Source organism: Phocoena phocoena, chromosome 7 (assembly GCF_963924675.1).
Source record: "Phocoena phocoena chromosome 7, mPhoPho1.1, whole genome shotgun sequence".
Lineage (NCBI taxonomy): Eukaryota > Metazoa > Chordata > Mammalia > Artiodactyla > Phocoenidae > Phocoena > Phocoena phocoena.
This window is the reverse complement of record NC_089225.1, coordinates 5731559-5756981: the sequence shown is the minus strand read 5'-3', so window position 1 is coordinate 5756981 and position 25423 is coordinate 5731559. Positions and strand designations below refer to the sequence as shown.

The following is a 25423-nucleotide window of genomic DNA, read 5'->3' as shown; positions in this document are numbered from 1 at the left end:
AGCAACTTCTCATGACACCATCAGGACAGGGTGTGACCCCTGCCTAAGGAGACCAGCAGATCACGATGGCTGGGGGCAGACCCCTCTCCACCCAGACCAGGCCCCGCAGCTTAGAATCTTCTGATCTCTGGGAAAGCCCCTACCTTGCAGTGGGTGGAGTGTATTCCAATTCATCCACCGAACTGTCACAGAGAATGACCATAGCCTGGGGCTGTCCTGGGCACCTGGGCTCAGACCCAGCCCGCCTGGCTGGCGAGAGGTCCAAGCTTTGGAATCAGGACAGTCCTGAGCCCTCCCAGAGGGCAGGTGACTGGCTGAGCAGCTTTTGTCCAGTTTCTCACTTTCCCTCGCCTCTGTTTCCTCACTCAGCTGTGAGGATGGCAATGCACACCTGTCAGTGTTGCACAGCTCAGTCAAGATGAGGGGCTGCTTGGCGCTTTGTCAGTCGGCTGGGAAATGGCTGGGGGATCTGAAGACTAGCCCCACCCTAGGCACTGTTGGGTCAGATTGGGAGGTGCTACCCCAGCTCACCATCCCTCAAGAACTGTCTCCATCCACAGAGGCCCAACCGCAGGGACAGCGGGACCAAGGACATCTCCATGAAGCTGAAGCGGTCCTCCAGGGTCACGGGCCAGGTGAGCCCAGGGACAGGGGACCTGGGCCTGTTCCCAGCTCTGCCGCCCGCTGGCTGGCCTGCGGCAGCATTCCAGGCTTTCACCCGGTTTCCTCCTTTGCAAATGGGAAGAATCTCAGCTGTCCTGACTGCCGCCTTTGGGTTTCAAGGTGGCCAGCCAGCTGAATATCGGGGAAGAGGCATTTGATCCTGACGAACCCATCTCAGACCGACCCATGTCCAATCTGGAGAAGATGCAGTTCATTGTGGGTTATGCCATCCTGCGGCCCAGCCTCAGGTCAGTCCCCACCCCCGTCGCACCCCATTCAGAACATGGGACCCCTCATTGGCTCTCAGCCCATGGCTGCAGCCCTATCCTGCTCCCTACCCTGGGGCCTGCAGGCTGGGTCTCAGGACAGCAGACGTTATCATCAAGGGTCCTCTATTTGCTCTGGGTTAAAACCCCTGGGTGAAACCCAGTTTTAGGAAGACAAATTCATCATGGGCTGGTGATTCATTTGATAACCAGCTTTAATGCAAGTCCGTTTAAATGGGCAAGTCCCTCATTTATGTTATGTATATTTTACTTTATATACAATATGCTTTACAGGAATTGTGTTTTTATAGAAATTTAAAGAACCATGTATACTGCTTTCAGGGACAGACTACTGTATCTCAAGGGTTCACATATTTTAAGTTATTATTTTTAACCAAATTGGGGGAATTGGGGGCATTATTTCTTCAAATGTTTTTTTCTACTTCATTCTCTCTCTCTTTTCCTTTGAACTCTAATTAAACCTATGGAAGACTTTTATATTATCCCTCACATCCCTGAGGGTCTGTTCATCCCTGCTTTCTTTTTTTTTTCCTCTGTTCTTTAGATTGGATAGTTTCTATTAATCTATCTTCACATTCACTGATTTTTCTTTGGTCTTCCCCAGTCTGCTATTATACCCATCCAACATTTTTTTAAAATTTCATATATCATATTTTTCAATTCTAGAGTTTGCAGTTGGTTCTTTTTTATAGTTTCTGTTTCTCTGCCAAGATATCCTGTTTGTTCATTCACTATGAGCATAGTGTCCTTTACATCTTTGAGCACAGTTATGGTAGTTTTTAAACCTTTTCTGATTAATCCAATATCTGGTTCATCTTGGGGCCAGTTTCCACTGATTGCCTTTTCTCTTGAGAATGGTCATGTTTTCCTGTTTCCTCATACGTCCAGTACCTGACTGTTATTTTCTCAGAAATCTAGTACTTTGGGGTTGTATCCTAGACATTTGGGGATGATATGTTTAGAGACTCTGGAATCTGTTGTATTCCTTCGGAGAGTGTTGACTTTTCATTTTAGCAGACAATTAACTTGGGTGGATTCAAACTCTGCCTCCCTTTGGTGAGCAGTACCTGGAAACCCTGTTCAGTTATTTTAGCCTTTGCTGGACTGCCTGGAGTCTTCCCCACACACGTGTAGATCAAGGGTGAGCCAGAGATTCAGGAAGATTTTATATGCAAAATGTAGGACTCCTCTTCTTTGGCTGTCTTCATTACAGGATTTCTCTTTTCACTTTCAACTGCTGTGGGTACCCAAACTCTGTCTTCTGGTTCTTCAAGCCAGTAAGACTAGCGTTTTAGCTGCCTGCATGACACTAACATGGCAACTCTTCCAACTTAGTTGGTTCTACTGGTAATTCTCTCATGGTTAGTCCTCACTGGCCACCACACCCTCCAACATGGTAGACCCATATAAGATGATTGTGGGTTCTTCAGATACCCTATAGGCACTTCCGCACAGTCCTGACCCCAGCTGGGGCCAACACTGTCTCAGGGATCCCTTGAGGTTCTCTGTCATCTCTAGCCCCTAATGGAACATACCACAGCCTCTTAACCACTGGGACCCTCCGGAATGATGGTTGGCCTGCTTGCGTGGATCCCAGCAAGATGCCTGACGCCCAGCTCCTTCCATGGCCTCCTCTTGGTCAACCGACACCCATCCACGCTTGCCCCACCAAACTGTACCAGTGCAGTTCTCAGCTCTTGACTGTTCTTTCCCATCTTGCCCATCAAGGGTGGCTTAGACTTCTCTAGCAGGAAGCAGACACTAGTCTCTTGTTCATGGAGACCCCCAACTTGTATCTCCAGGGGACAAAAACGAAGCACTCTCAAGAGCTCTGTCATCATGCCCCATTCCAGTACCCTGGGGTGGTCCAGTGGGCTGCTGGGGCTCATCATGCCTCAGATGGGGAGTGAGGTGGGTCCGTCTCTAGCAGACAGTCCCCACTCCATTAGCAGTTCTCCTGGGTCCCCCCTCACTCCCCCTCACTTAGATGTAGTGAAGATGAGCCAGAGATCTCTCTACTCCCATGAAGTCGCTTCCAGGAATCACCTTTCAAATTTCTCACCTTCCTTTATGCAGGCTGGAGATGGCGTGCTGGCTGGACTGGTTCTGCCATCTTTTAGTAAATCCTACAAGAGTGTATCTCTTTAGAATATTGAGTATTATCATCTGTTTATCCTTGGCTTTGGAGTCTTAGCCAAATTCCAAGACAAAGCAAATGCCCCACTTCACATCCAGCCACACGTTTGATAAATGTTTATTAAGTACCTGCTCAGGGCCAGGCCCTGGCCTGTGGGCTAGGGATGTAGAGAAGAAGGCAACGTGTCTCTGTCCTCAAGGAGCCCATCCTTTAGTTGGGGAGCATGGGAGGACCCGGAGACCCACAATAACTGCCTGTGCTAAGGTGGTGATCCAGTGGGGGCACCGAAAAAGAGTAGGGCCAGGTGGGGTGGGAAGGAGGAGGGGTGTTCGCTAGACAGAGGGAGAGGGTGAGCAGGGTCACAGAGTTCTGAAACAGCCTGAGGGTCTGGAATTCCGGATGATTTGTCCCAGCTGGGGCCCAGAGTTTGAATTCAATCCTTAAAGCACAGGGAAAAGCTTTAAGAGAAGACCATGATCATAGATGACTTCCAGAAAGATCTTCCTGGCAATGACATGGAGGGATGGAGCCTGGGGGTGGGAGGCCAGGAGAGGGCTGCTGCAGAGCTGATGAGGAAGCCCAGGGAGCAGAAGTGGAGAGCAGCGGACAGAGAAATTTTCCAGGAGACAGATAGTAGGATGTGGTGGCTGATGGGTGGAGTCTGGGGTGGCCCCCAGATTTCCCGTCTGGGAGAGTGGTTGATGGCAGTGCCTGCAGAGGCTGCAGAAGGAGGAGGTCTGCTGGGACTGACTATACTGGCCCAGGAAAGCTGGCCGTGCACGTCTCCTCTGAACTCTGTGGTCAGCAACGTGACATTGGTAGCTTGAAATCAGCACTGGTGGGAATATTTACACCACAGAAATTGGCAAATGCAATGAATTTCAGGGCTTTTTCCCCCAGAAGAGTTGGTTGTTAAACATTTAGGAGCATACCGCTGTGTAATTAGGGGAAAGGTGCTGGTCTCTGGATGTGTGAGGTTGGAGAGGCTAATGTGACACTTTTATAAGTTGATAGAGGCTTGAGTCAGCAGGGAAGAGTGGAGGAAAGCCCCTTCCCCAAGAGAGGTTCATGAGCCTGTGGGAATGGGAACTGATCAGGAGGTGAGGAGTTGAGGGGTTCTCCCTCGAAGTCCCCACTCTCCTCCCTGCAGTGGCGGGGTGGGGGGTGCTGCATTCAGGGGAAGGGGGAGGACCTCTAGGCAGAGGGAAAGGTTTGAAATAACTGTGAGGTTGGGGAAAGGAGCAGATCAGATTAGGCTGATCTGCTAGGAGCAGGGCTTTGGCTGGAGACCCCTCGGCCCTCCCTGTAGCTGTGACCCACAGCTGGAGGGTCAAGGTGCTGTGAGCAGAGTGGGTGAGGGCAGGAGCAAAGGCCCAAGGGGCCGAGATGACTGACTGGGAGGACAGAGGGCTGAGGCCTTGGGAAGACAGGAAACAAGGGCTATCAGGAACGGGGGTGCAGAGGGACTTCCCTGGCGGTCCAGTGGTTAAGACTCCACGCTACCAATGCAGGGGGCCCGAGTTCGATCCCTGCTCAGGAAACAGATTCCGTGTGCCACAACTAAGACGCAGCACAGCCAAATAAATAAATAAATATTAAGGGAAGAAAAGAAAGGAGTGGGGCTACAGAGCCCACTGGGGAGACATTGGAGGGAGCAGTCCTGGGAGATGACAGGGTCCACGGTGGGCCTGGATGTGAGGAGGTACAGCAAAAGCAATTGGAGGCGAGGAGGCTGGAGGTCCCCCTGCAAACATGTCTGCCCCTAGGGGTGCAGAAGGAGCTGTGTGCCCCTGTGCCCCGTTCTCCTCTTCTCCCCCAGAGCTAGCCCCCTGCCTGGCCTCCCAGCACTCCGTGTCTTTTAGGGACGAGATTTACTGCCAGATCTGCAAGCAGCTCTCGGAGAACTACAAAACAAGCAGCCTGGCCCGGGGCTGGATCCTGCTTGCCCTGTGCCTGGGCTGCTTCCTGCCATCCAAAAGGTTCATGAAGGTGGGAAGGGCTGGGGGCAGGGGCTGAAGGCGGGGGCAGCACGGGTGGGCCCGGGGCCCTGGAGCAGGTCCAGACATCCTAACGCATGCATGGCCCAGTTCTCCTGCTACTGCAGGCCAGGATGGGTATCAGGGCCTGGGCTTCTTTGAGCCTCAGTTTCCCGTCTGCATAAAAGGATGCTCCTTCCAACCTCTACTCAGGATCTGCAGAGTCATCTTACCCGGGCTCAGGCACCAGGAGACAATGAGACAATCAATGGGTGCAGTGGGCACTGAAAAGGCAAAGGGGTCTGAGGAGTGAGCACCAACCAGAGATTGGCTGCAGCATCTCTCTCTAGGCCTTAGAACTAACGAGGGAGGTGCTTTCAAGTGTTGGAGGCCCCAGCCTTTGCTACTCTAATATACCTTTTGGTTCTGATGATAAAAGTAATATGTAGGGGGCTTCCCTGGTGGCGCTGTGGTTGAGAGTCCACCTGCTGATGCAGGGGACACGGTTCGTGCCCCGGTCTGGGAAGATCCCACATGCCGCGGAGCAGCTGGGCCCGTGAGCCATGGCCGCTGAGCCTGCGCGTCCAGAGCCTGTGCTCCGCAATGGCAGAGGCCACAACAGTGAGAGGCCCGCGTACCGCAAAAAAAAAAAAACAAAATAATATGTAGGATATGAAGAAAATCTAGAAAGAAAATAAAAGTCATCCCCACACCCAGAGGTAACTTCCATTACAATTCCTGGCCTTTTGTGGTGTGATAGGGTCATACTTGGAATCACATAGAAAACAATATCACTACCTCTTGTCCTGTCAGGGACAGCAGGAAGTGTGGTCACCCTAGCCATCTGCCCTAGGCCCTGGGCCACCCTTGACACCAGTAAACCCTTCCAGGCTGCATCTCCTCAAAGAATCTCTCTGAGAGACAAAAAAGTTTTCAGTGCCTTGTTTCAGCATCTTATCAAACATATTTTGAACATCGGCTCTCCTTTTTAAACATTTTAAACACTTATCTTATGTGTCTTCTCATGTCATAAACTGTTCCCAAATGGCAGTGCTAATGCCATCTGTCCCAGCGTGTATTTCACTCGTTGATGGACATTTAGGATCCATCTTCCAATTGCCCATCACCATAAACACCACTATGATTAAAAACTATAGGGACTTCCCTGGTGGCACAGTGGTTAAGAATCCGCCTGCCAATGCTGGGGACATGGCTTCAAGCCCTGGTCCAGGAAGATCCCACATGCCGCGGAGCAGCTAAGCCCCTGCGCCACAACTACTGAGCCTGTACTCTACAAACAACAAACCACAACTACTGAGCCCATGCACCACAACTACTGAAGCCCACGCGCCCTAGAGCCCATGCGCCACAACTACTGAGCCTGCGTGCCACAACTCCTGCAGCCTGCATACACTAGGGCCTGCGTGCCATGACTACTGAGCCCACGTGCTGCAACTGCTGAAGCCCGCGTGCCTAGATCCCATGCTCTGCAACAAGAGAAGCCACCGCAATGAGAAGCCCACGCATCGCAACGAAGTGTAGCCCCTGCTCGCCACAACTAGAGAAAGCCCACGTACAGCAACGAAGACCCAATGCAGCCAAAAGACTAAATAAATTTTAAAAATGAAAAGCAAAAAAACCTATATATCTCCCTTTATCGTAGGTTTGAATTATTAAGTCGAAGAGTATGTACATTTTTAAACTATGTACTATTTAAAGCATATTGACAAATGACTCCTCAGAAATGCCGTCTAATTGATATTTCTTCTCACAGGGTGAGAGCCCCGTGTCAATGCACCTTTGCCAACACTATTATCATTTTTATTTTCATTTAAAATTTTTTTCCAGTTTTATTGAAATGTAATTGACATATAACATTGTTCAAGTGTAGGGTGTACAGTGTAGTGATTTTACATAGGTGTGTATTGCAGAATGATTGCCAAGTAAGGTTAGTTAACACATGCAACATCCATAGTTACAATTAGTATCACAGTTTCTAGAATCTGGACAGTAAGTAGAAAGTGTCCTCTGTTCTAAGTGCCTTCGTCCCCTTCCCTTCCTCACCCACCAGTATCTGCTGAACTTCATTGGTCAAGGGCCAGTCGGCTACGGGCCCTTCTGTGCCGAGCGCCTGAGACGCACCTGTGCCAACGGGGTGCGCACGGAGCCGCCCTCCTGGCTGGAGCTGCAGGTAGGGGCGAGAGACGGTCCATGTGGGATGGTGCCAGCCGTCATGGCTCTTCCAGCACCGCTCATGGGGCTGCCGGCAGGAAGTGTGCACTCCGGGCCCATCCACCGCCTTCTGTGCCTGTGGTCCCCGTGACCCTCCCCAGGCCTGGTCCAGCCTTCAGAATTGCACCCTCGCCACCAATCTAAATCGGCATTCCTTTAGGGCCCTACCAGCTGAAGGGGAAAGTAAGTCTACTTAGTTCCTTAGTTCCTCAGCTGCAGGGTGTGAGTGGCTGCTTAAAGCGTTACCCCTCCCGAGGACATACGCATCTTATATGGCCAACCAAGGTTGTCTGCCGTGGTGGCAATGTTGTTTGTGTCACCTGTGAGCTCCTGCAGTATCCTCAGGAAAGGACCTTCAGAAGCAGGCAGGGTTGAGGGGACACCCCTGCCCCCCACTATACCTGCAGCTCCTGAAAGGCACTCACTGTCTGTGCCCCACGGTGCCCTATAGCAGGGTAACCTCCCGCCACACTCCCTCCCATCCTCGCCCTGCCACCCGAGTCCACAGGGCCTCCCCGCTTCCACCTTACCTACCTGCTCTGCCCACGATCTTTGGGGTTGCATGCGAACTTGCCTTAACGGTGTGGTGATGCTCACGCCCTGCTGTACACAGAGGAACAGTGGCTTCCTCGGACCCCAAATGTTCCAGAGTACGAGACCCAGCCATTTCCGAGAGCTTCTTGACTTTCTGTGATTCTGAGTCACCCAGCCAAAGTTCAGGGATCTCATGTTAAAACTGGGCCTCCCGCTTGCCGGCTGCATCCCAGGGGCGCAGCCCTGGCCCAGTCTGTCAGTTCAGTAGCAGATGCCCGTTGGCCAGGACTTCTGTTAACTCCCTGCTGAACCGGGTGGGGCTTCAGAAGGCTCCTCCCCCTGGAACCCACTGGGATGAGCCAGCAGGGGCAGCGTGATGAGAAGAGGGGATGGTGGACTGGCCTCCCATCCCAGGGTTCCGGGAGCGCCAGCGCCGGCAGCTGAGTCCAGGAGCCTCCCGGGTAGAGGACCTGAGTCTTCGTCTGTCCCCAGGCTGTCAAGTCCAAGAAGCACGTCCCGATCCATGTGACCTTGGCGACTGGAGAGAGCCTGACCGTCTCGGTGGACTCAGCCTCGACGTCTCGGGAAGTCTGCCTGCACATCGCCCACAAGCAGGGCCTCAGCGACCACGTGGGCTTTTCCCTGCAGGTTGCCGTGTATGACAAGGTACTGGCCAGGGAGTCCCATCCACCACCCGCCTATCAGCCTAGCCACCGCTCGCCTTGCCGGCTGCCAAACACAGATACGAACACAAACTCCCGCTCACAGACATGCCTCCTAACAAGGCAACCTGCCCTCCTGCCCCAGCACTCATGCGCTCAGCCCAGTGGCTGTACCTCGGCCCCAGACGGTGTCACAGGCACACTGGTAGGTCCCCCCCCCACATCCTGCTCCAAGCCCCCCACGCTGGGAGCTCAGACTCCCATGTAGCAGTGCGGAGGTCACACCAGCACTGCCCCACCTGAACCCCACGTCGTCGCCCCCCCAGATGCCCTGATGCCCATGCCCAGAGCCTCAGACCGAGACGTGCTCATGCCAACCAACCAATCAGTGTGTTCCGACCCCGTCACGTGGGCATGTGCCGCCTGTGGGCGGGGCGGGCAGGCGGGACAGTGTTGGGGGGGTGATTGACAGTCCATGCCACATGGGGAGGAGTCCCTCGGGCGTCCAGCGGGCTCTTGTCCTCCGTGTGCCAAGGGCAGGTGGGGCAGCCTGACATGCAGCAGTCACTCACCCCTGCCGCCCCGATTCTGGCCTCAGTTCTGGTCCCTGGGCAGCGGGCGCGACCACGTGATGGACGCCGTGGCCCAGTGTGAGCAGCTGGCCCGGGAGAGGGGCGAGAGCGAGCGCAAGGCACCCTGGCGCTTCTACTTCCGGAAGGAGTTCTTCACCCCGTGGCATGACTCCCGGGAGGACCCAGTCAGCACCCGCCTCATTTACCACCAAGTCCTCCACGGAGTTCGCTCCGGCGAGTACAGCTTCGAGAAGGTGAGGGGACCACGGCCGTCAGGGCCCTGAAGACCCACCCATCAGACAGCCCGAGAAAGTGCCCTGTTCCAGCGCAGGGGCGGCGGGGACAGAGCAAGGGCAGCTGGGCTGCGGCCACCAGGGATGGCCGTGGGGAGCTGGAAGGCAGGCGGCCAGGGGAGAGGAGCGGGCCCGGGGGTGCGTCCGCCAGTGCAGGTCCCTGGGCCCCTCTGGGCGCAGCTGTCCCTGCCCGGCCACCTCCATCTCGTCCCTCAGCCATAGGTTTGCTCAAGCCGCTGGGGTTTGGGGCACCTGCAGCCGGTGGGGAAGCCCTCCCATCAGCCCCAAGCCCACCTGGCCTCACCACGGCAGCTGCTTATGGGGCAGCAGGGCCTGGGGGTCAAGAACACGGCCTTGGAGCCCCAGCACTTGAGTTCAGGTCCCACCTGTGCCTCTTCCTGGCAGTGTGACCTTGGAACTTTAGGTCACCTCTCTGAGCCTCTGGCCCTCATCTGGAAAGTGCAGAGTCACCTGAGCTTTCTGGATGTTTGTGAGACTCGAGGGAAGGGAGCTTGTGCACCTGAAGTCCTAGGGCAGCGCTGCACCTGTTCAGTGGGTGCAGACCTCCCGGGCCCGAATCGGAGGATGCTGCCCTGGGGGGTCGGAGGCAGCCATGGCAGCCCTGGAGGCCTGCCTGGAATGGGGCAGTGGGCAGGGAGAGGCAGGGGTGAGGGGAAAAGGGGACCCAGAGGGCAGGCAGCTGGGTGGCCGGGCAAGGTTTTGGTCTCCCGGGAAGCACTGGGCTGCTTGGAGCAGGAGCCCTGCTCTGTGCTGTGCATGCTGGGGCCTTACACAGGCTTCCACCCACATGAGCCCTGCAGAGGCCATACAGGGGTGGCCACTGGTCCCCTTTGCTCAGTGAGGACTGGGGGAGACAGGGTGAAGGCCTCGCCCACACTCACCCCACTCAGACAGCTGTGTTTGGGGCTCCACCCAGGCCTCAGAGCTCCCTCCCACACATTCTCTGGCTCCGGAGGGCTGAGAGAGGGGCACGGGGATCCCCCCTTGTCCTCAGGCAGAGGCCCCGCAGGGCTCAGGCCAAGGCCGCTGGGAGGTCCCTGCCTGCCAGCCGGAGCCCAGCCCGCGTCGGGGCCCAGTCGGGGCCCGCGGAGGTTCTGCCGTGTTGGGGGAGGGGCAGGTCCTGCCTAGCAGAGGTGGCTGGTCACCTCTGCTGGGCCGGGGCGAGAGCGTCCTGGGGGAGGGTGGGCTCTCAACGCCGCCCCCCCCCCCGCCCCGCTGTGTGTCCCCCGGGCTGTGCAGGAGAAAGAGCTGGTGCACCTGCTGGCCCAGTGCTGTGCCATGCAGCTCGGCGCCTCGGTGAGGAGCCAGGCCGTCCAGGAGCTGCTGCCCAGCTGTGTCCCCCCGAAGCTGTACAGGACCAAGCCCCCAGAGAAGTGGGCCAGCCTGGTCACCGCCGCCCTCGCCGAGGTCAGCTCCCCAGAGCCTGTGCACTCGGGCTGTGCAGCTCTTTACGGGGGCCCTGGGGGCCCTAGGGTGTGTAGAGCGGATGGAGACCCCATGACGAGTCCCCACTCATGGGGGGTTGGGAGACTAACTTGCCACTCAGCAGAGCCCTGTCTCTTCAGGTTTAAAGAGTCTCGCTCAGGTCCACTCCCTCTGACAGGCCCGTTCCGTCTTCCCGCCTCCTTCCGCGGCGGCATCCTGCCATAGGTCAGGGCAGCTCAGCCCTGCACTGGTCTCCACTGCAGTGTCGGGCTGGGCCCCGGCCTTCCGGCGTGGGAGGGCATCCCCAGCTGCTGACCGCGAGCGCGCCCTTGCCTCGGCACCAGTCCCACCCTGTGAGGCCCCATCCTGGCCCCAAGCCTTACGGTGTCCCCTTGCTGGGCCCTGTGTGCCCGGGGCTGGCTCTGGACAGCAGGGAGGGCTGCCCCTCTTCTACCCCTGCTTGGTCAGCCCGCACCAAGTGAAGGCAGGTCCCGGAGGCTCACAGCCTCGTCCCCAAGACTCTACCTGCACCTCCCAACACCCACTCATGTTCTCGGGATCACCCGCACCAGCGGAGCTTTCTGCTGCTCCTAAACTTCCACCCCAAGAAGGGACAAAGACAGGCTGTCTGATTCAGTCCCCCTGTCTGTCTTCCCCTCCCCACAGGGCTGTCCCAAACCCGGCCCTCTGTCAGAGCCTCCTTCCTCGTAGGGTGCTTTGCTCTGCAGCGTGGCCTGAGGGTGCAAAGGCATCTCTGAGGACCTGGCTGGCTGGTGCAGCTGCTGCAGGAGAGCTGTGCACAGGGGGTTACTGAGGATGCAAGCCTTTGTTTAATGCCTCCCCTGCATTAACTTGCACTGGGGGCCAAGAAAGAACACGACAGGCAGTGGGAAATACGAAGGCAGCATGGCGCTTGTTTGTAAGGGGTTGAGAGCCCAGTGGCAGGGGGATAAGCCCCGGGGGAGTGGCAGCAGGGGCCATCCAAGTGCGGAGAAGGGCAGGGAGGATGACCAAGAAACACACTTTCCATTCTGGCAACACAGGAGGAGGTGCTCAAAGTGGGTCCGTAGACAAGGGTCCTGTACGCCTGCGGCAGGGGATGCAGCTTGCTCTTTCCTGCTCTTCGGGTGTCACAGCGCACAGCCCTTAGGAAAGGCTCTAAGAAGTCCTGCAGGACAGAAGCCTGATTGTCTTACCCAATGTTCCCCACACAAGCTTGACCACATATGTTCTGTTCCACAAGGCAGTGGCTAGCATCCCTTGGGGACAATCCTTGAACGGGAATTTGGGGAAGCAAACCCTGTTGGTTGTTCCTGTTGTTTCCCAGCCTGAGTGGATGTGTTTACAGGGGAGAGACCATGGACGTTTTAGGGCTAGTACGAGACGGAGGGGAACAAGAGATGCACACAACCCCAGATGAACATGAGTGAGAAGTGGCTTCGTAATTTGGGCAGGGGGAGTTGGGGTGAGAGTAAAGAATTAGGAAATTCACACCACACTTTTTCCAAAGTGGACATAGTTTCACTGATTTTTTTCCATTACACACTTAAAACCTGGGCATTACCAAATAAACCAGAAAATACAGACAAATACAAAAACAACAGGGAAATCACCAATAATGTCACATCAAAGAGCTCATCCCTCTTAAGCTTGTGACGTGTGTCCTTCTAGACTGCCTTATTCACATGTACACAATGGAGACATGCATATGATTGGAGTGAGAGAAACACGCCTTTTTTTTGGGGGGGGGCTGTGTTGGGTCTTCACTGCTGCACATGGGCTTTCTGTAGTTACGGCGAGCGGGGGCTACTCTTCCTTGCAGTGCGCAGGCTTCTCATTGCGGTGGCTTCTCTTGTTGTGGAGCATGGGCTCTAGGCACGCAGGCTTCAGTAGTTGTAGCATGCGGGCTCAGTAGTTGTGGCTCGCGGGCTCTAGAGCGCAGGCTCAGTAGTTGTGGCGCACGGGCTTAGTTGCTCCGCAGCATGTGGGATCTTCCTGGACCAGGGCTCGAACCCGTGTCCCCTGCATTGACAGGCGGATTCTTAACCACTGCACCACTAGGGAAGCCCAAAACATACCTTTTAAAAAATTAAAAATAGGATTATCATTAGATAACTTTAAGACATGCTTCTTTACTTCACTTAATAGCTTGCGGCCCTACTTCTGTGTCACTAAATACCGAGCTCTCTGTTTTTAAGGGCTGCATATACTGCATTCATGAGTTATAATTCACTTTACTGATTCCTACTGATGAATGGTAAGGTCATGCCCCATTTTTCACTGTTAAAACAGCAAGGTGAACCTCTTTGTAGATACAACTTTTCTGTGTTTGCCAGTTATTTCATCAGGATCAATTTCTAGAAAAGGGATTTCAGAGTGTGCGACTGTTCTAAAAATCCTTGACACCCGTTGCATACTGCCAGGTCTCAGGTAGGATGTATCAACATCCCCCAATCCGGTATCTGAATGTTACCCAACCACCTTTTAAAGTAGGAACGAGAGAAATAACATTTTATTCAACAGATTAACAAGAAAGCTCAGTTGGGTGTTACAGCCAGCGATGAGCACAGAGCAGTGAGATGGGGAGAGGAAAGGGTGAAGGTGGGGAAAAGCCGAGGACCCTGAAAGAGGCCTCCCAAATGTGCAGACGAAGAGCTCCGCAGAAGAGAGGCAGAGAGGGGCACCAGCAACACAGACACACACACACCATGGTTGGCCTCGGGCACGGGGCAACATGCAGCCCCTTGAGGCCAGTGTTGGCGAGAGCCCGCCTGAGCCCGCAGACGGGGGCCCGCAGACACCTGCACGTGACCCTCACAGGCTTCCAGGCTGAGGCAGGAGCCTGGCCCTACAGCCTCTGGAGCTCTGATGCTGAGGAGGGGAAAGCCTTCCTTCCTTCTCAAAACCGCCGGTGAGGGGTCCTCCGCAGCCCACCAGAGCCTCCCACCCAGCCCTCGCCCGGCACTGGCCTGGCTTTAGGCAGAGGCTTCACAGAATCATCCAGCAAATGAGCACCCTGGGCTCTGGGTGAGTAGTTAGGCGGGGGATGATGAGTGATGGAGGTGACACGTCACCATGTCCTCCGAGCAGGCACCCTACACCCAGAAGCAGGCCACGCCACTGGCCGTGCAAGAGCAGGTGGTGAACACCGCCTGCCTGAAGTGGCCGCTGCTCTTCTCCCGGCTATTTGAAGTCACCACGCTCTCAGGTAACGGTGTCTGACGGGGCACGAGGGTGCAGCTGGGCCCACACCTCGGGCCAGCCCAGGCTTCACACTTCTGTCTCCTTCCGCCAGGCCCCCGACTGCCCAAGACTCAGCTGATCTTGGCTGTTAACTGGAAGGGGCTGTACTTCCTGGACCAGAAGGAGAAGAGGCTCCTAGAACTCTCTTTCCTGGAGGTCATAAGCCTGATCACCAACAGGTGGGTGCCCTGAGGGAAGAGGCCCCAAATCTCTCTCTCCCCACAACCTCAGCCCTTGGGGGGCTCCAGAGAGACAGGGAGAGGAGGCGGGACATCGTCCCTGGGAGCCCGGCTGGCTCATACCACGTCACACGTGTGGTGTGATGGCTGCTGGATCGGGACCCACCTTCCGCTGTCCCAGGGCCAGCACTGTGTCTGCACGTCACGCGTTGCCTTCTCAGGCTTCCTTTAGAACCCAGCCCCCCTGGAAAGGGGCACATGAGCTTGCAGCCTCCAGGCTGTACGTTCACCTACAGGCTCCTTCCCTTCTCATGGAGGGGAAGCACTCACTCGGAGGTGCCAGCCGCCTGGGAGAGGGAGCGAGGGACAGGGCTGCGTGTGCAGGGCACAGAGCAGCAGGAGGGCGGCCTTGCACGCCTGGTGGGACCTCGGACGCCCTGTCCCTGTGCTCTCCACAGCTCTCACCTTCTGAGAAGGCCTCCATGCCCTTCGGGAAGGCCTGCTTGTGCCCTGCCAGAGCCCCTGTTTGGTTAAAGCACAGCCCGGTGTGGCATGGCCACTGTGGTCAATACCAGTGTGTGCAGGGCGCAGGCTGGCCACCACTTACTGAGGCTGACCGTGCTGGGTGCTCTCTGCTATGCCAGTAAGTCCCCCCAGCACCCCCAGTCTGCAGATAAATAAACGGAAGCACATAGAGGCTGGGTAGCTCGCCCAAGCTCACCCAGGCTGGCGCTCCATCTCAGCGCCACCATTCTTTTTGTTGGCCCCGTGGTGGCCCTCCACGCTGGCCACCAACCTTGCCTGCCCGGAGCTGACCCCACAGACTGGGGCTCAATACCACCACTGCGTTTGGAGCCCATGGGAGCCTAAGCTCTGGCTCACCTGCCCACACACACAGCGGGGCCTGGGACCGGGGCAGACTTGCTCTCAGCCCCTGGCCTTGCCATGGCTCTGGACTCGCTGCTCAGTTTCTTCATCTGTAACTCAGGCGGGTCACCCCTCCCAGGCTGTCGAGGGGCTGACCCAGGGGGAGGGTGGAGTAGACCTCTGGTCACATTGCCCCCTTTCCCCCTCAGGGAGGCCCAGGGTGGGCAGAGGCTGGTGCTCGTCACGCTGCACGAAGAGGAGTTCGAGTTCAGGTCCCCCAGCAGCGTGGCCATCGCCGAGCTGGTGGCCATGTTTCTGCAGGGCTTGAAGGAGAGGTCCGTGTTCGCCATGGCCCTGCAGGACAGGAAGGCCACAGGTACCCAGCCAGGTGGGGAGGGGACCGGTGAGGGTGGGTGGCTGGCTCGTGCCAGGTCCCGGTGGTGACGTGGCAGGCGGGGCACAAGGACTCGAGCAGAGAGAGGGAGAGAGGCCACCAAGCCCTCAGGGGGCAGCGGTAGGCAAGGCCTTCCCATGTGCAAGATGAGGAGACTCCAGGAGGGGTCTCAAACCCTCCAAAGTGAAGTGCGCTCGCTGAAGGCTGTCCTCGTGCCGGAAGCATGGGAAGGGCCAGCGCCCTCACCTGCAGAGAACAGCTGGGCCACCCGCCCGTGCCTTGCATACCGTCCCCACAGCTGCCCTGTTGTCCCATTTTACAGGCAAGGACTGGAGGCTCAGAGAAGGGACACAACTTGTCCAGGGCCACACAGCTCAGGAGGGGGGTTGGGGGCGGGGTGAGCCCGGGCAGTCGAGTCCTCGGCCACGGTCTCCCTGAGCACGGCTGGAAATCAGGCTTCAGGAGGGAGGTAGCAGGGGAGGGCTGTGCACAGGGTCTTAAGTGCAGTAAGAAACGTCAGCAGAAGATTTGCCCCTGGGGCCCATTCCATCCTCACAACAGCCCCAGGAGGGAGGGATGACTTTCTTCATTTTACAGCTGAGGAAACAGGCTCAGAGAGGTCACCCAGCTCCCGGGCAGGCTTGGTGACTGCCAGCTGGTATTCTGTTCCCTTGGTCCACCTGCCTCCCGGCTTGCCAGCCATCTCCTTTTCAGGCGTCTGAGCAGGTCTCCCCAGCTCCTGCCACCCCAGGCTCTGTGCCTGTCCAGGCCCCCTGAGGGCCACAGCTCTGGGAATCCCACCACCAGCTCACTGTCAGGGTGGCCTTGGGCCCACTGCTCTGCATCTCCGTTTCCCCACCGGTCAAAGGAGATGGCCCACAGGATGCCAGCCCAGCCTGTGGCCTCCACTGAGCGCTTGGGAAACGGCATCTTCTCTGCCCCGTATGTGTGTCCGTGTGACCTGGATTTGTAGAGGATGCCACCCTCCTGCCCTTCAAGAAGGGGGACTTGCTGATCCTGACAGAGAAGCAGGGGCTGCTGACCTCTGAGAACTGGTCCCTGGCCCAGAATGACAGGACCAAGAAGACGGGGCTGGTGCCCATGGCCTGCGTCTACACCATCCCAACGGTCACCAAGCCCTCGGCAGAGCTGCTGGTAACTCATATGCTCCCCTGCCCTCGGCTGGGTACCCGTGGGCACCTGGGGAAGTGGCCGAGATGCCCGGCCTGGGGTCCTAGCTCAGGGGCCGGGGACCCACCTCATGGATCCTGGGCAATCACGTCAGCTCTGCCGGCCCCATCGTCCTTCTGGGCTGATGGAGAGGCAGGAAGTGCTCGTGCAGTGAGTGCCTGGTGCAGCGCTCGGCATTTAGTAGGTGCTCAATCAGTGGACATTCCTTCCACCCCTCCCACCAGGGAGTGTCCTGGGGATGCATCCGTCCTTGTCTCAGCCTCATTTAAACCCTGACCCGGGGGGCCACCCCACCCCAGCGCCCAAGACCAGCCCCCCAGGGAGACAGGACAGACAGGCCTTCCAGCGTGCATGTATTGAGTGCCAACTGCGTGCCCCGCGCCTGCAGTACAGGATTGAACACAGTAGTGTCTCCGCCCTCAAGGAGCACTGGGACGAATGACGACTTGATGGCAAGTGAAGGAAATGCCACCAAGGAGGAGTACCTGTTATGGGAGCAAATCCTAGGGCGGGGGCTTGCCCTGTCTGGGAAGGCATCCCTGAGGGACTGGCACTTGTGCTGAGGCTGGAAGGAGTGGACCTGAGAGCCCGCCTAAGGGAAGGGAAACAGGCTCAGAGACACTGAGTCACTGATCCTGGGTCACACAGCAGGTGACACAAGAAGGGTAGACCCAGGCTTATCCAGCCCCGTGGTCTGGCCCCCGCCGAGTCTCTGAGGCAACTAGGCTAGGAGGAGCTAGTGGGCAGGGGCTCCTGGACACCCACAGACCCGTGCCCTCACAGAGCTTGCTGGCCATGCCACCAGAGAAGCGGAAGCTGGCAGCCCAGGAGGGGCGGCCCGCAGAGCCGGCCCCCGAGGAGCAGCCTGAGGAGAAGCTGCACACCTTGGAGGAATTCTCCTATGAGTTTTTTAGGTGACTGCCCTGCCCACCCCCAGAACCCACCCCAAGCAGCCTTGCTCTCCGCTCCCCGGAGGCTGGAGGCCATGAAAGCAGGTGCACTGCCCGCCTGGCCTTGCTGGGCAGGGAGAGGACCCTCTGACCCTCCTCCTACCGCCCCGTTTCTGAGCTGAGAGCTGTGGGCACAGAGGGCATCCCCGTGGGGACCTGCACTGGAGCCCGGGGCTCTCTTGCCACTTTGTGCGTGTGGCTCATGGTGGGGAGGGGACAGAGAGGGGCACGGGCAGAGGAGGTGTGAGGAGGGCCCTCACCCCCGCCTCGATCCCTGACAGGGTCCCGGAGAAGGAGACGGTCAGCAGAGCCGTGCTGCCCCTGGCCCGGCCCCGGGGCCGCCTGTGGGCCCACTCAGCCGAGCCGCTGCGGCAGCCTCTGCTCCGGCGCGTCCACGCCGACGCCGAGCTGCGGGATGTCGCCTGTCGGATCTTCATCGATATCCTTTCCCGGCCAGCCTGCCCCAGCTCCGCAGCCCGCCCGCCAGGGGGCAGGATCTCCCAGGGCACAGCGCTGCCCCGGGGTCCGCGCGGGCCTGGGCTCGGGGGTCAGCGGTGACAGGCAGCCCCGCCGGCGCGTTCTCCTTGACGGCTGCACCCGTCCTCAGGTACATGGGCGACTACCCCTCTCGGAAGGCCTGGACCTCCCTGGAGCTCACGGACCAGATCTTCTCGGCGGCCCTGCAGCAGGCAGCCCTGCAGGATGAGGTTTACTGCCAGATCCTGAAGCAGCTGACACACAACACCAGCAGGTCTGCGGGCACCAGGGAGGGGCAGAGGGCACCGCACGCGCGGGTTGCCATGCCCAGGGCCCCCTCAGGCCTCGCCCCAGCCCCCGAGGCTGTGTCCACTGTTCAGAGGGGGAGGCGGCCCCTCATAAGGGCGACCCTCGCAGTAACGGTGGGAAGGTTGGGACCTGGGGTGGCCCTGACTTCCTGGGCTGGCCAGAGCCGGGGGTGGGGGTGGGGGGAGGCAGACCTGCCCTGGGCCCCGCCTCTCCGCCCTCTCCTTCGTCTCCTGGGCAGGCCCTAGCCTCTCTAGACCTCAGTGCCCTGCTCCCCAAAATGGGCACGATAGCATCCCCTCCCCTTCTCGTGGGCAGGGAAGCCTTGGTGGCGTTGGCAGCAGGGCAGCGGCTGCCTTGCCCAGGGCCTCAGGCAGGCCTCAGCTCATAGCGTAAATCCTACAAAGCCCCATCTCCCCGAGGGGCCTGGCTGGCCCGGGATTCCGGGAGGGGCCCCTCCTGGGCTGACCAGCAGTTCCATCTGCAGGCACAGCGAGGAGCGGGGCTGGCAGCTGCTGTGGCTCTGCACCGGCCTCTTCCCGCCTGGCAAGGCGCTGCTGCCCCACGCCCAGAAATTCATAGACACGCAGAGAAGGAAGGTGCTGGCCCCCGACTGCAGCCGCCGCATCCAGAGGGTCCTGAGGTGAGCCTGACGGCTCCTAGGCCCCCGGGAATGTCGGCTTGGGGATGCCGGGGGGGCCCCGCAGCTCCTCCAGGAGCTCATGGTCCAGTGGGGACACCCGCCAGTGGAGCCAGACTCGGCTTCCTTTCTAGAAGCTGGTGTCAGTTTGTGGAGGCGGGACCAGGTCCCAGCAGCCGGGGAGGAAGATGGAGAGTGAGGCCCCAGAGGGTTGCAGGGCGGCCAGGCTGGTCAGTGGAGGTTTCTGGCCATGAGCTCCTCCTGCCCCTGTGGCTGCCTGTCCAGGGCAGAGAAGGAACTACCCTGAGGCCAGAGGATGACCTTGATGTCCCCAGCCACCTGTGTGTCCCCCTAGCTCAGCCCACAGTAGTTGAGCTCAGACCCATCCCTGCCAGCCCGTCCTGCAGTTCCTCCCTGGCTCTGCCTGCCCTCCAGCCCTGGCTTGGTCTCCTGTGTCTGTGTAAGAGGGTGGGGTGACCTGGTGAGCAGACGTGACAGTGAGTGGCAGCCTGGGTCGCAGTGGGGAAGGTGGGTGTCCCCATCCCCAACCCCCTGCCCAGCTGTGTGGGAATGAGAACACAACTCACCCTGCCTACTGGTGCCGGGCCCAGGACCCCTGGCCAGCCTGGGTCCCCTGCCCATGTGTGTCCTCAGAACCTCGGGGCACCTGGGAGTGAGGCCAGGCTGGCCACTGCTGCCTCCTCTAGGCCATGTGCCCAGCACCGCAGGCAGGGCAGCCCCCCAGAACGCCGGTGGTCTCGGGGTTGGCTTTTGTTTTGTACCTGGCACAGAGCTTAGCTTAGAGGCTGGGCCCAAGTGAGGGTGTCGGGTGGCATGTGCAGCCCGTGCACTGTCTGCTCCAGGACGGGGCCCCGGAAGCAGCCCCCGCACCAGGTGGAGGTGGAGGCCGTGGAGCAGAACGTCTCCCGCATGTGCCACAAGATCTGCTTGCCCAACAACACGAGCGAGGTGAGGCCCTGTGCCCCCCGGGGACCCGCAGCTGGAGCAAGGTCCCTCCCCACAGGGGTCACCCGAGGAGAGCCAGGAGACACCGCCCGACAAGGCTGTTTCCAATATAGAGTGGATGGTCTCCCCTTCAGCGCTCTCCTAGCCTTGCCCCGTCTCCCCCGAAACTACCGCTTCGCCCCACCCCAGTCCCCATGAGCATGAACTGAGTGCTGGGCGCCCTCAGGTGTTCCGGGCCACACAGGGGAGGGATGGGCCCCGGGGAGGCTGGAGTGCAGTCGGGAGTCTGGACGTCCCAAAGGTGTGGGGGGCATTCCAGGCTGGGCACAAGGGAGAAGAGGCCACAGGGCTGGGGGCCCCTCAGGCTTCCGACCCGGCCCTGGGACATGGTGAGCAAGGGCCGCCATGGGGTGCCTGCGGACAGAGCCCAGTCGGCCTCTGGGGACGGCGGAGGGGACAGGTGGGAGTCGGGAGACCCTCGGCCAAGGGGCAGCAGTGGAGCGAGGGGGCCCTCACAGCCCTCCCCAAGCGGACTGTGGCCTTGACAAAGTTCCCACAGTCTGGCGGCAGGCTCTCAGAGCAAGTTCAAAAGGCTGGGACTCTTGGGACCCCCAGACAGCGAGCCCTGTGACCAAACAGCGCATACATCCGGCCAGGTTTCCAGAAGGGGAGTCTTGCCCTTCTCAGGACAGGGCAGGCGCGACCCCAACCCCAGTCAGCAGGCTGTTGAGGGTCACCCCAGGCCGAGCCGCGTCCTGAGACATTCCCCTGCCCCCTCTCTGCCCAGATGGTGGAGGTGGGCACCAACACCCGGGTGCGGGAGGTGTGCGACAGCATCGCCGCCCGGCTACAGCTCGCCTCCTGGGAGGGCTGCAGCCTCTTCATCAAGATCTCGGACAAGGTGTGCGGCCCAGCAGGCCAGGGGCCAGGAGGGAGGTCGGGAGGGAGGGAGGGAGGGAGGGAGGGAGGGAGGGCGGGCGGGCGGAGGTCTCCCACGTGCGCTGGGCCAGGCCCCCCGCGGCACACAGGGTGAAGGGACGTAGGCAGGAGGGGTCGGAGCCCCAGTGCGGCACCTAGCCTCCCAGGCCAGAGATGGATCCCTGGATGCCGCACACCTGCATGCCTCCCTGTGCCCTCCTCTCCACCCGCCCCAGGTCATCAGCCAGAAGGAGGGAGACTTTTTCTTTGACTCCTTGAGGCAGGTGGCCGACTGGGTGAAGAAGAACAAGCCCCAGAAGGAAGGTGAGGGGAGGGGTCTGTGGGGCAGGCTGGGGCCAGGAAGGAGGGGAGGGGCCGGGAAGTAGGGGTGGGGCAGGGAAGGAGGGGAGCGGCGGGGCCGACAAAGAGGGGAGGGGCGGGGAAGGAGGGGAGGGGCCGGGAAGGAGGAGTGGGGCGGAGGAGGGGAGGGGCGGGGAAGGAGGTGAGGGGCAGGCAAGGAGGGGAAGGGCGGGGAAGGAGGGGAGGGGCCGGGAAGGAGTGGGGCGGAGGAAGGGAGGGGCGGGGAAGGAGGTGTGGGGCAGGCAAGGAGGGGAAGGGCGGGGAAGGAGGGGAGGGGCCGGCAAGGAGGGGTGGGGACGGGAAGGAGGAGTGGGGCGGGGAAGGAAGGGAGGGGCGGGGAAGGAGGGGAGGGGCGGGGAAGGAGGGGCGGGGCCGTGAAGGAGGGGAGGGGCCGGGACGGGGAGGGGCCGGGAAGGGGAGGGGCCGGGAAGGGGAGGGGCCGGGGGCCGGGAGGCCGGGAAGGAGAGGTGGGGCGGGGAAGGGGCGTTGCAGGGATGTGAGGCGGGGGAGGGCTTGTCTGCCTCCTGGGCCAGGGTCAGGGGCCTCCCCGGGCCACTCCTGCATGGCTGTGCCCATTCATTTATTCATTTATTCTCATTCCCCTTCATGTTCCCTGGGTCATGGGTAGGCCAGGCCTGGGGCCAGGCGGTCAGGCCCTGCCCCTGGAGCTCTCCCAACTCCGGCAGGGTCCGGGCATGCGGCAGGCCTAGAACACATGGCGGGACTGTGGGGTGATGGAGGGTGCATGGGGGCAGAGAGGGCGGAACGGGGCCTGACCCCACGGGGAGATCCGCGAATGCTGCTGGAAGAGGGGGCTTCCACACTTATCTTGAGGGATGAGGAAGAGCTGGGGCACAGGGAGGAAGAGACATGGAGGCTGTCCAGCTGGGGAGGCCGCAGTAACAAACACAGCGGCGATGCGAGGGGCCAAGGGCAGGGTGCGGGGGTGGGCGGGCAGCGCCCCGGGCCTGCTGGGCCAGGGACAGGCTTGGTGCTCACTGCCGCCTCTATCCAGGGGCCGCTGTGACGCTCTCCTACCAGGTGTACTTCATGCGGAAACTGTGGCTCAGCGTGGCCCCAGGGAGAGATGTGAAGGCAGACACCATACTCCATTACCATCAGGTACCCGGGCCGCCCCTCCTGGTGGGCGTTGGGGCCACCCTCGCTCCAGCCCACACCTGCCCTGAGAGTGGAGCACGGCCGCCTCGCCCCCGGGCACCCAGCTCCTGCCCAGGGCCTCTCGGTGGGAGGGTTCTGCAGCCAGGAGCAGAAGGACAGCGGCGTCTGGAGACAGCGGCCACACCGTCACCTGCAGCATGCCTGCCTGCTGGGGCGGGGAGGCGCGCAGAGGGTCCTGCAGCCCGTGGAGCACTGGCCCTTGCCCTCCACGGCGAGACGGCAGGGAGCCCTGCCTCCATTCAGTGGCCTTCCCTCTGCTGGACACCTTACCCGGATGACCTTAGCTTTTTGCGGGCTCGGTTTCCTGGATGGGGGCGGGCTACCACATGAGCATGAAGCCAGGCGTGGCTGCAGCCTGAAGTCCAGCTTGTCCTTCACCCAGGAGCTGCCCAAGTACCTGCGTGGGTTCCACAAGTGCTCACAGGAGGATGCCGTCCACCTGGCAGGCCTCATCTACAAGGCCCAGTTTGGCGATGACCGGTCCCAGCTAGCTAGCATGCCCAAGGTCCTGAGGGAACTCGTGCCTGAGAACCTCACACGTCTGATGTCCTCAGAGGAATGGAAGAAGGTCTTTGGCAGGGGCTGGGAAGGGGCCCCTCGGCTGCTGCCCCCACAGGGACCCCGCCCAGGTGCCACCGTGGGGGGTGGCCTGGGTCCGCTGTAGCACCTTCCCCGCGCTGTCCACGGCCTCAGGCAGCAGCTGCCGCTCTGGGCCAGGACCTCGGGGCCTTGTGTGGCAGCCCGGTCGGGCAGTGGCCTCCACTCAGGCCCTCACTGGCCCTTGCTTCCCCCAGCGCATCCTCCTGGCCTGTGACAAGCGCAGGGACATGACAGTGGAAGAGGCCAAGGTGGCCTTCCTGAAGTGGATCTGCCGGTGGCCCACCTTTGGGTCTGCCTTCTTCGAGGTGAAGGTAGGCCGCGCCCCAAGCCCGGCCATCCTGGCCACGCAGGCCCCACCCGGCTCTGGCCCCAGCAGCCTGAGCTTCTCCCCAAAACACGCCACGGGCAGGGCCAGCGGCCGGGCCTGGGGGAGCAAGTGTGCACGTGTGTGCGTGCGTGCGTCTCGGGGAGGGGCCGCCTGGCCTCCCAGGCTGGGCTGTGATCACTGTGACCCCCCCTCCCTCCCCAGCAAACCTCGGAGCCCTCCTACCCGGACATCATCCTCATCGCCATCAACCGGCACGGGGTTCTGCTCATCCACCCCAAGACCAAGGTAGTGGCAAGACCCCGGGGACCGCGCCAGGGTCCTTGGGCCCCTGCGCAGCTGGGGCTGCCCTCCTGGCCTCCCACACATGGCCCCATGGGCTCTGGAGGACCCCGGGCTGCAGCTCAGACTCAGGGCCCCTGGGCCGTCTGGGCTTTGATTGGCTTCTACCCACCGCCCATTGTGCCCCCAGGACCTGCTCACCACCTACCCCTTCACCAAGATTGCCAGCTGGAGCAGTGGCAGTACTTACTTCCACATGGTGCTGGGGAGCCTGGGCCGGGGCAGCCGCCTGCTGTGTGAGACCTCTCTGGTGAGCCCGAGGCCCGGGGGCCTTCTCCCAGCCCAGACACGAGGGACCCAGAGGCTCCGGACACTGGGTTTCCCCGACCCTGACCCAACCCCCTGGCCACCAGGCGAGTTGCTCCCTGGGAGGACGTGGCCCCCATGCCTGGGGTGGGCAGGCCAGGCCGGGCCGGCAGAGGAAGGAGGCGCACCTCAGGAAGGGCTGGGCGTGTCACCGGGGGGCAACAAGGCCTGGCAGGGGGGCCTGTGGTCCCAGGGAGGGAAGGGGACTCGGGGCCCAGCCGCAGGAGCCCTGTTTCTCTCTTCACGCCCTGCCCGGTGTGTCACTGAGGCAGAGGTTGGGCCCCGCAAGCTCTGGCCCAAGCCCCACTTAGCTGTACCCCTCAGACTCCGACCCCACCCTTCCCCCCCGTCCAGGGTTACAAGATGGACGACCTGCTGACCTCGTACGTGCAGCAGCTGCTGAGTGCCGTGAACAAGCGGCGGGACCCCCGGACCTCAGTCCCGGCCAGTCCCTAGCGGTGGGGGCCTCTTGCCCATTCAGCCACCCTCCGCAATCGGGGGCTCCTGGTGGCACGTCCCGAGGACCCTTCTCTGGGCCCAAGGCCTGCCCTCTGGTGGCAGCCTTTCAAGTCACCCTCTCCCCAGAACCCCCAGCACCACCACCCTATGGCACCCCAGGGCCCCCCCCGCCAACCCGGGTGCTGACTCTGAGGGCCGAAGGGCAGGGCTGGGACTGGCAGGCCTCCAGGCCGACAGACGGATGGCGGGGAGGACTCCCCCCAGGAATGTTCAATAAAAGTTCCGCAGAACAGTGGGGAGTGTGTCAGCGAGAGACGAGGGTCGGGTTGGGGCTCGGGTGGGCAGCAGGTCCAGCAAAGGGTTCCTTCCAGAGAAAGCAAAAAGCACTGCGGCCCGTCCAGGCCCAGCAGAGGACAGCTTCGTCCTCATGGTGTGACTTCCTTCGTGTCTCCCTCCTCCCTTTCCTTCCACCCCCACCACTTCCCTTCCTCCGCCTCAGGCTGCAGAGATGCTTTCTACAGGCCCCTCTGCACACCTTTCCTCCTTCCCCTGCCCGGCACCGGACACGGGCTGCCACCAGGAGGGTCTGCTGGAGGTGGCTGCTGGCTTCGCTGCCCCGAGGGCGGAGCTGCATGCGGGGCCTCGGAGCCTGGGCTGGGCACCCACGGCCCCCGCCAGCCCTTGCGGAGCCTGTCCCCCGACTCCACCCACCGGGCCAGCCTTCAAGGACTGAGGGTCTCTGTCGGCAGCCTGGCCCTGGGATGCCTGTCCGGTCTGGCGTCTGTCTCCCTAACCCTGCGGCAGCATATCCACCGCAATGTCACAAACCACGCAAGCGCTGGGGTCGTGTAGAAAAGCCTTCATTCGTTGTGCAAGTGTGAGTCCCAACACCAAGGTCCCATGCTGTCCTCCCCGGAGG

The 25423-nt window shown here is 60.3% G+C and overlaps 1 protein-coding gene across 1 annotated transcript in view; it reads left to right on the top strand.

Moving 5' to 3' along the window:
• The window catches only part of MYO7B (myosin VIIB), an 80058-nt gene extending 55557 nt beyond the window's left edge, over positions 1-24501 (top strand). Inside the window, exons 24-47 of the mRNA XM_065880910.1 lie at positions 561-635; positions 784-911; positions 4950-5076; positions 7135-7254; positions 8322-8495; positions 9090-9317; positions 10617-10784; positions 13893-14010; positions 14098-14224; positions 15301-15467; positions 16459-16640; positions 17460-17590; positions 17908-18065; positions 18224-18377; positions 18897-19052; positions 19913-20018; positions 20803-20916; positions 21170-21257; positions 22309-22415; positions 22855-23040; positions 23267-23383; positions 23602-23685; positions 23870-23989; positions 24400-24501. Coding sequence (XP_065736982.1) covers positions 561-635; positions 784-911; positions 4950-5076; positions 7135-7254; positions 8322-8495; positions 9090-9317; positions 10617-10784; positions 13893-14010; positions 14098-14224; positions 15301-15467; positions 16459-16640; positions 17460-17590; positions 17908-18065; positions 18224-18377; positions 18897-19052; positions 19913-20018; positions 20803-20916; positions 21170-21257; positions 22309-22415; positions 22855-23040; positions 23267-23383; positions 23602-23685; positions 23870-23989; positions 24400-24501 — 3237 coding nt within the window. The remainder of the gene's footprint in view (positions 1-560; positions 636-783; positions 912-4949; positions 5077-7134; positions 7255-8321; positions 8496-9089; positions 9318-10616; positions 10785-13892; positions 14011-14097; positions 14225-15300; positions 15468-16458; positions 16641-17459; positions 17591-17907; positions 18066-18223; positions 18378-18896; positions 19053-19912; positions 20019-20802; positions 20917-21169; positions 21258-22308; positions 22416-22854; positions 23041-23266; positions 23384-23601; positions 23686-23869; positions 23990-24399) is intronic.
• The last annotated feature ends 922 nt before the right edge of the window (positions 24502-25423 follow it).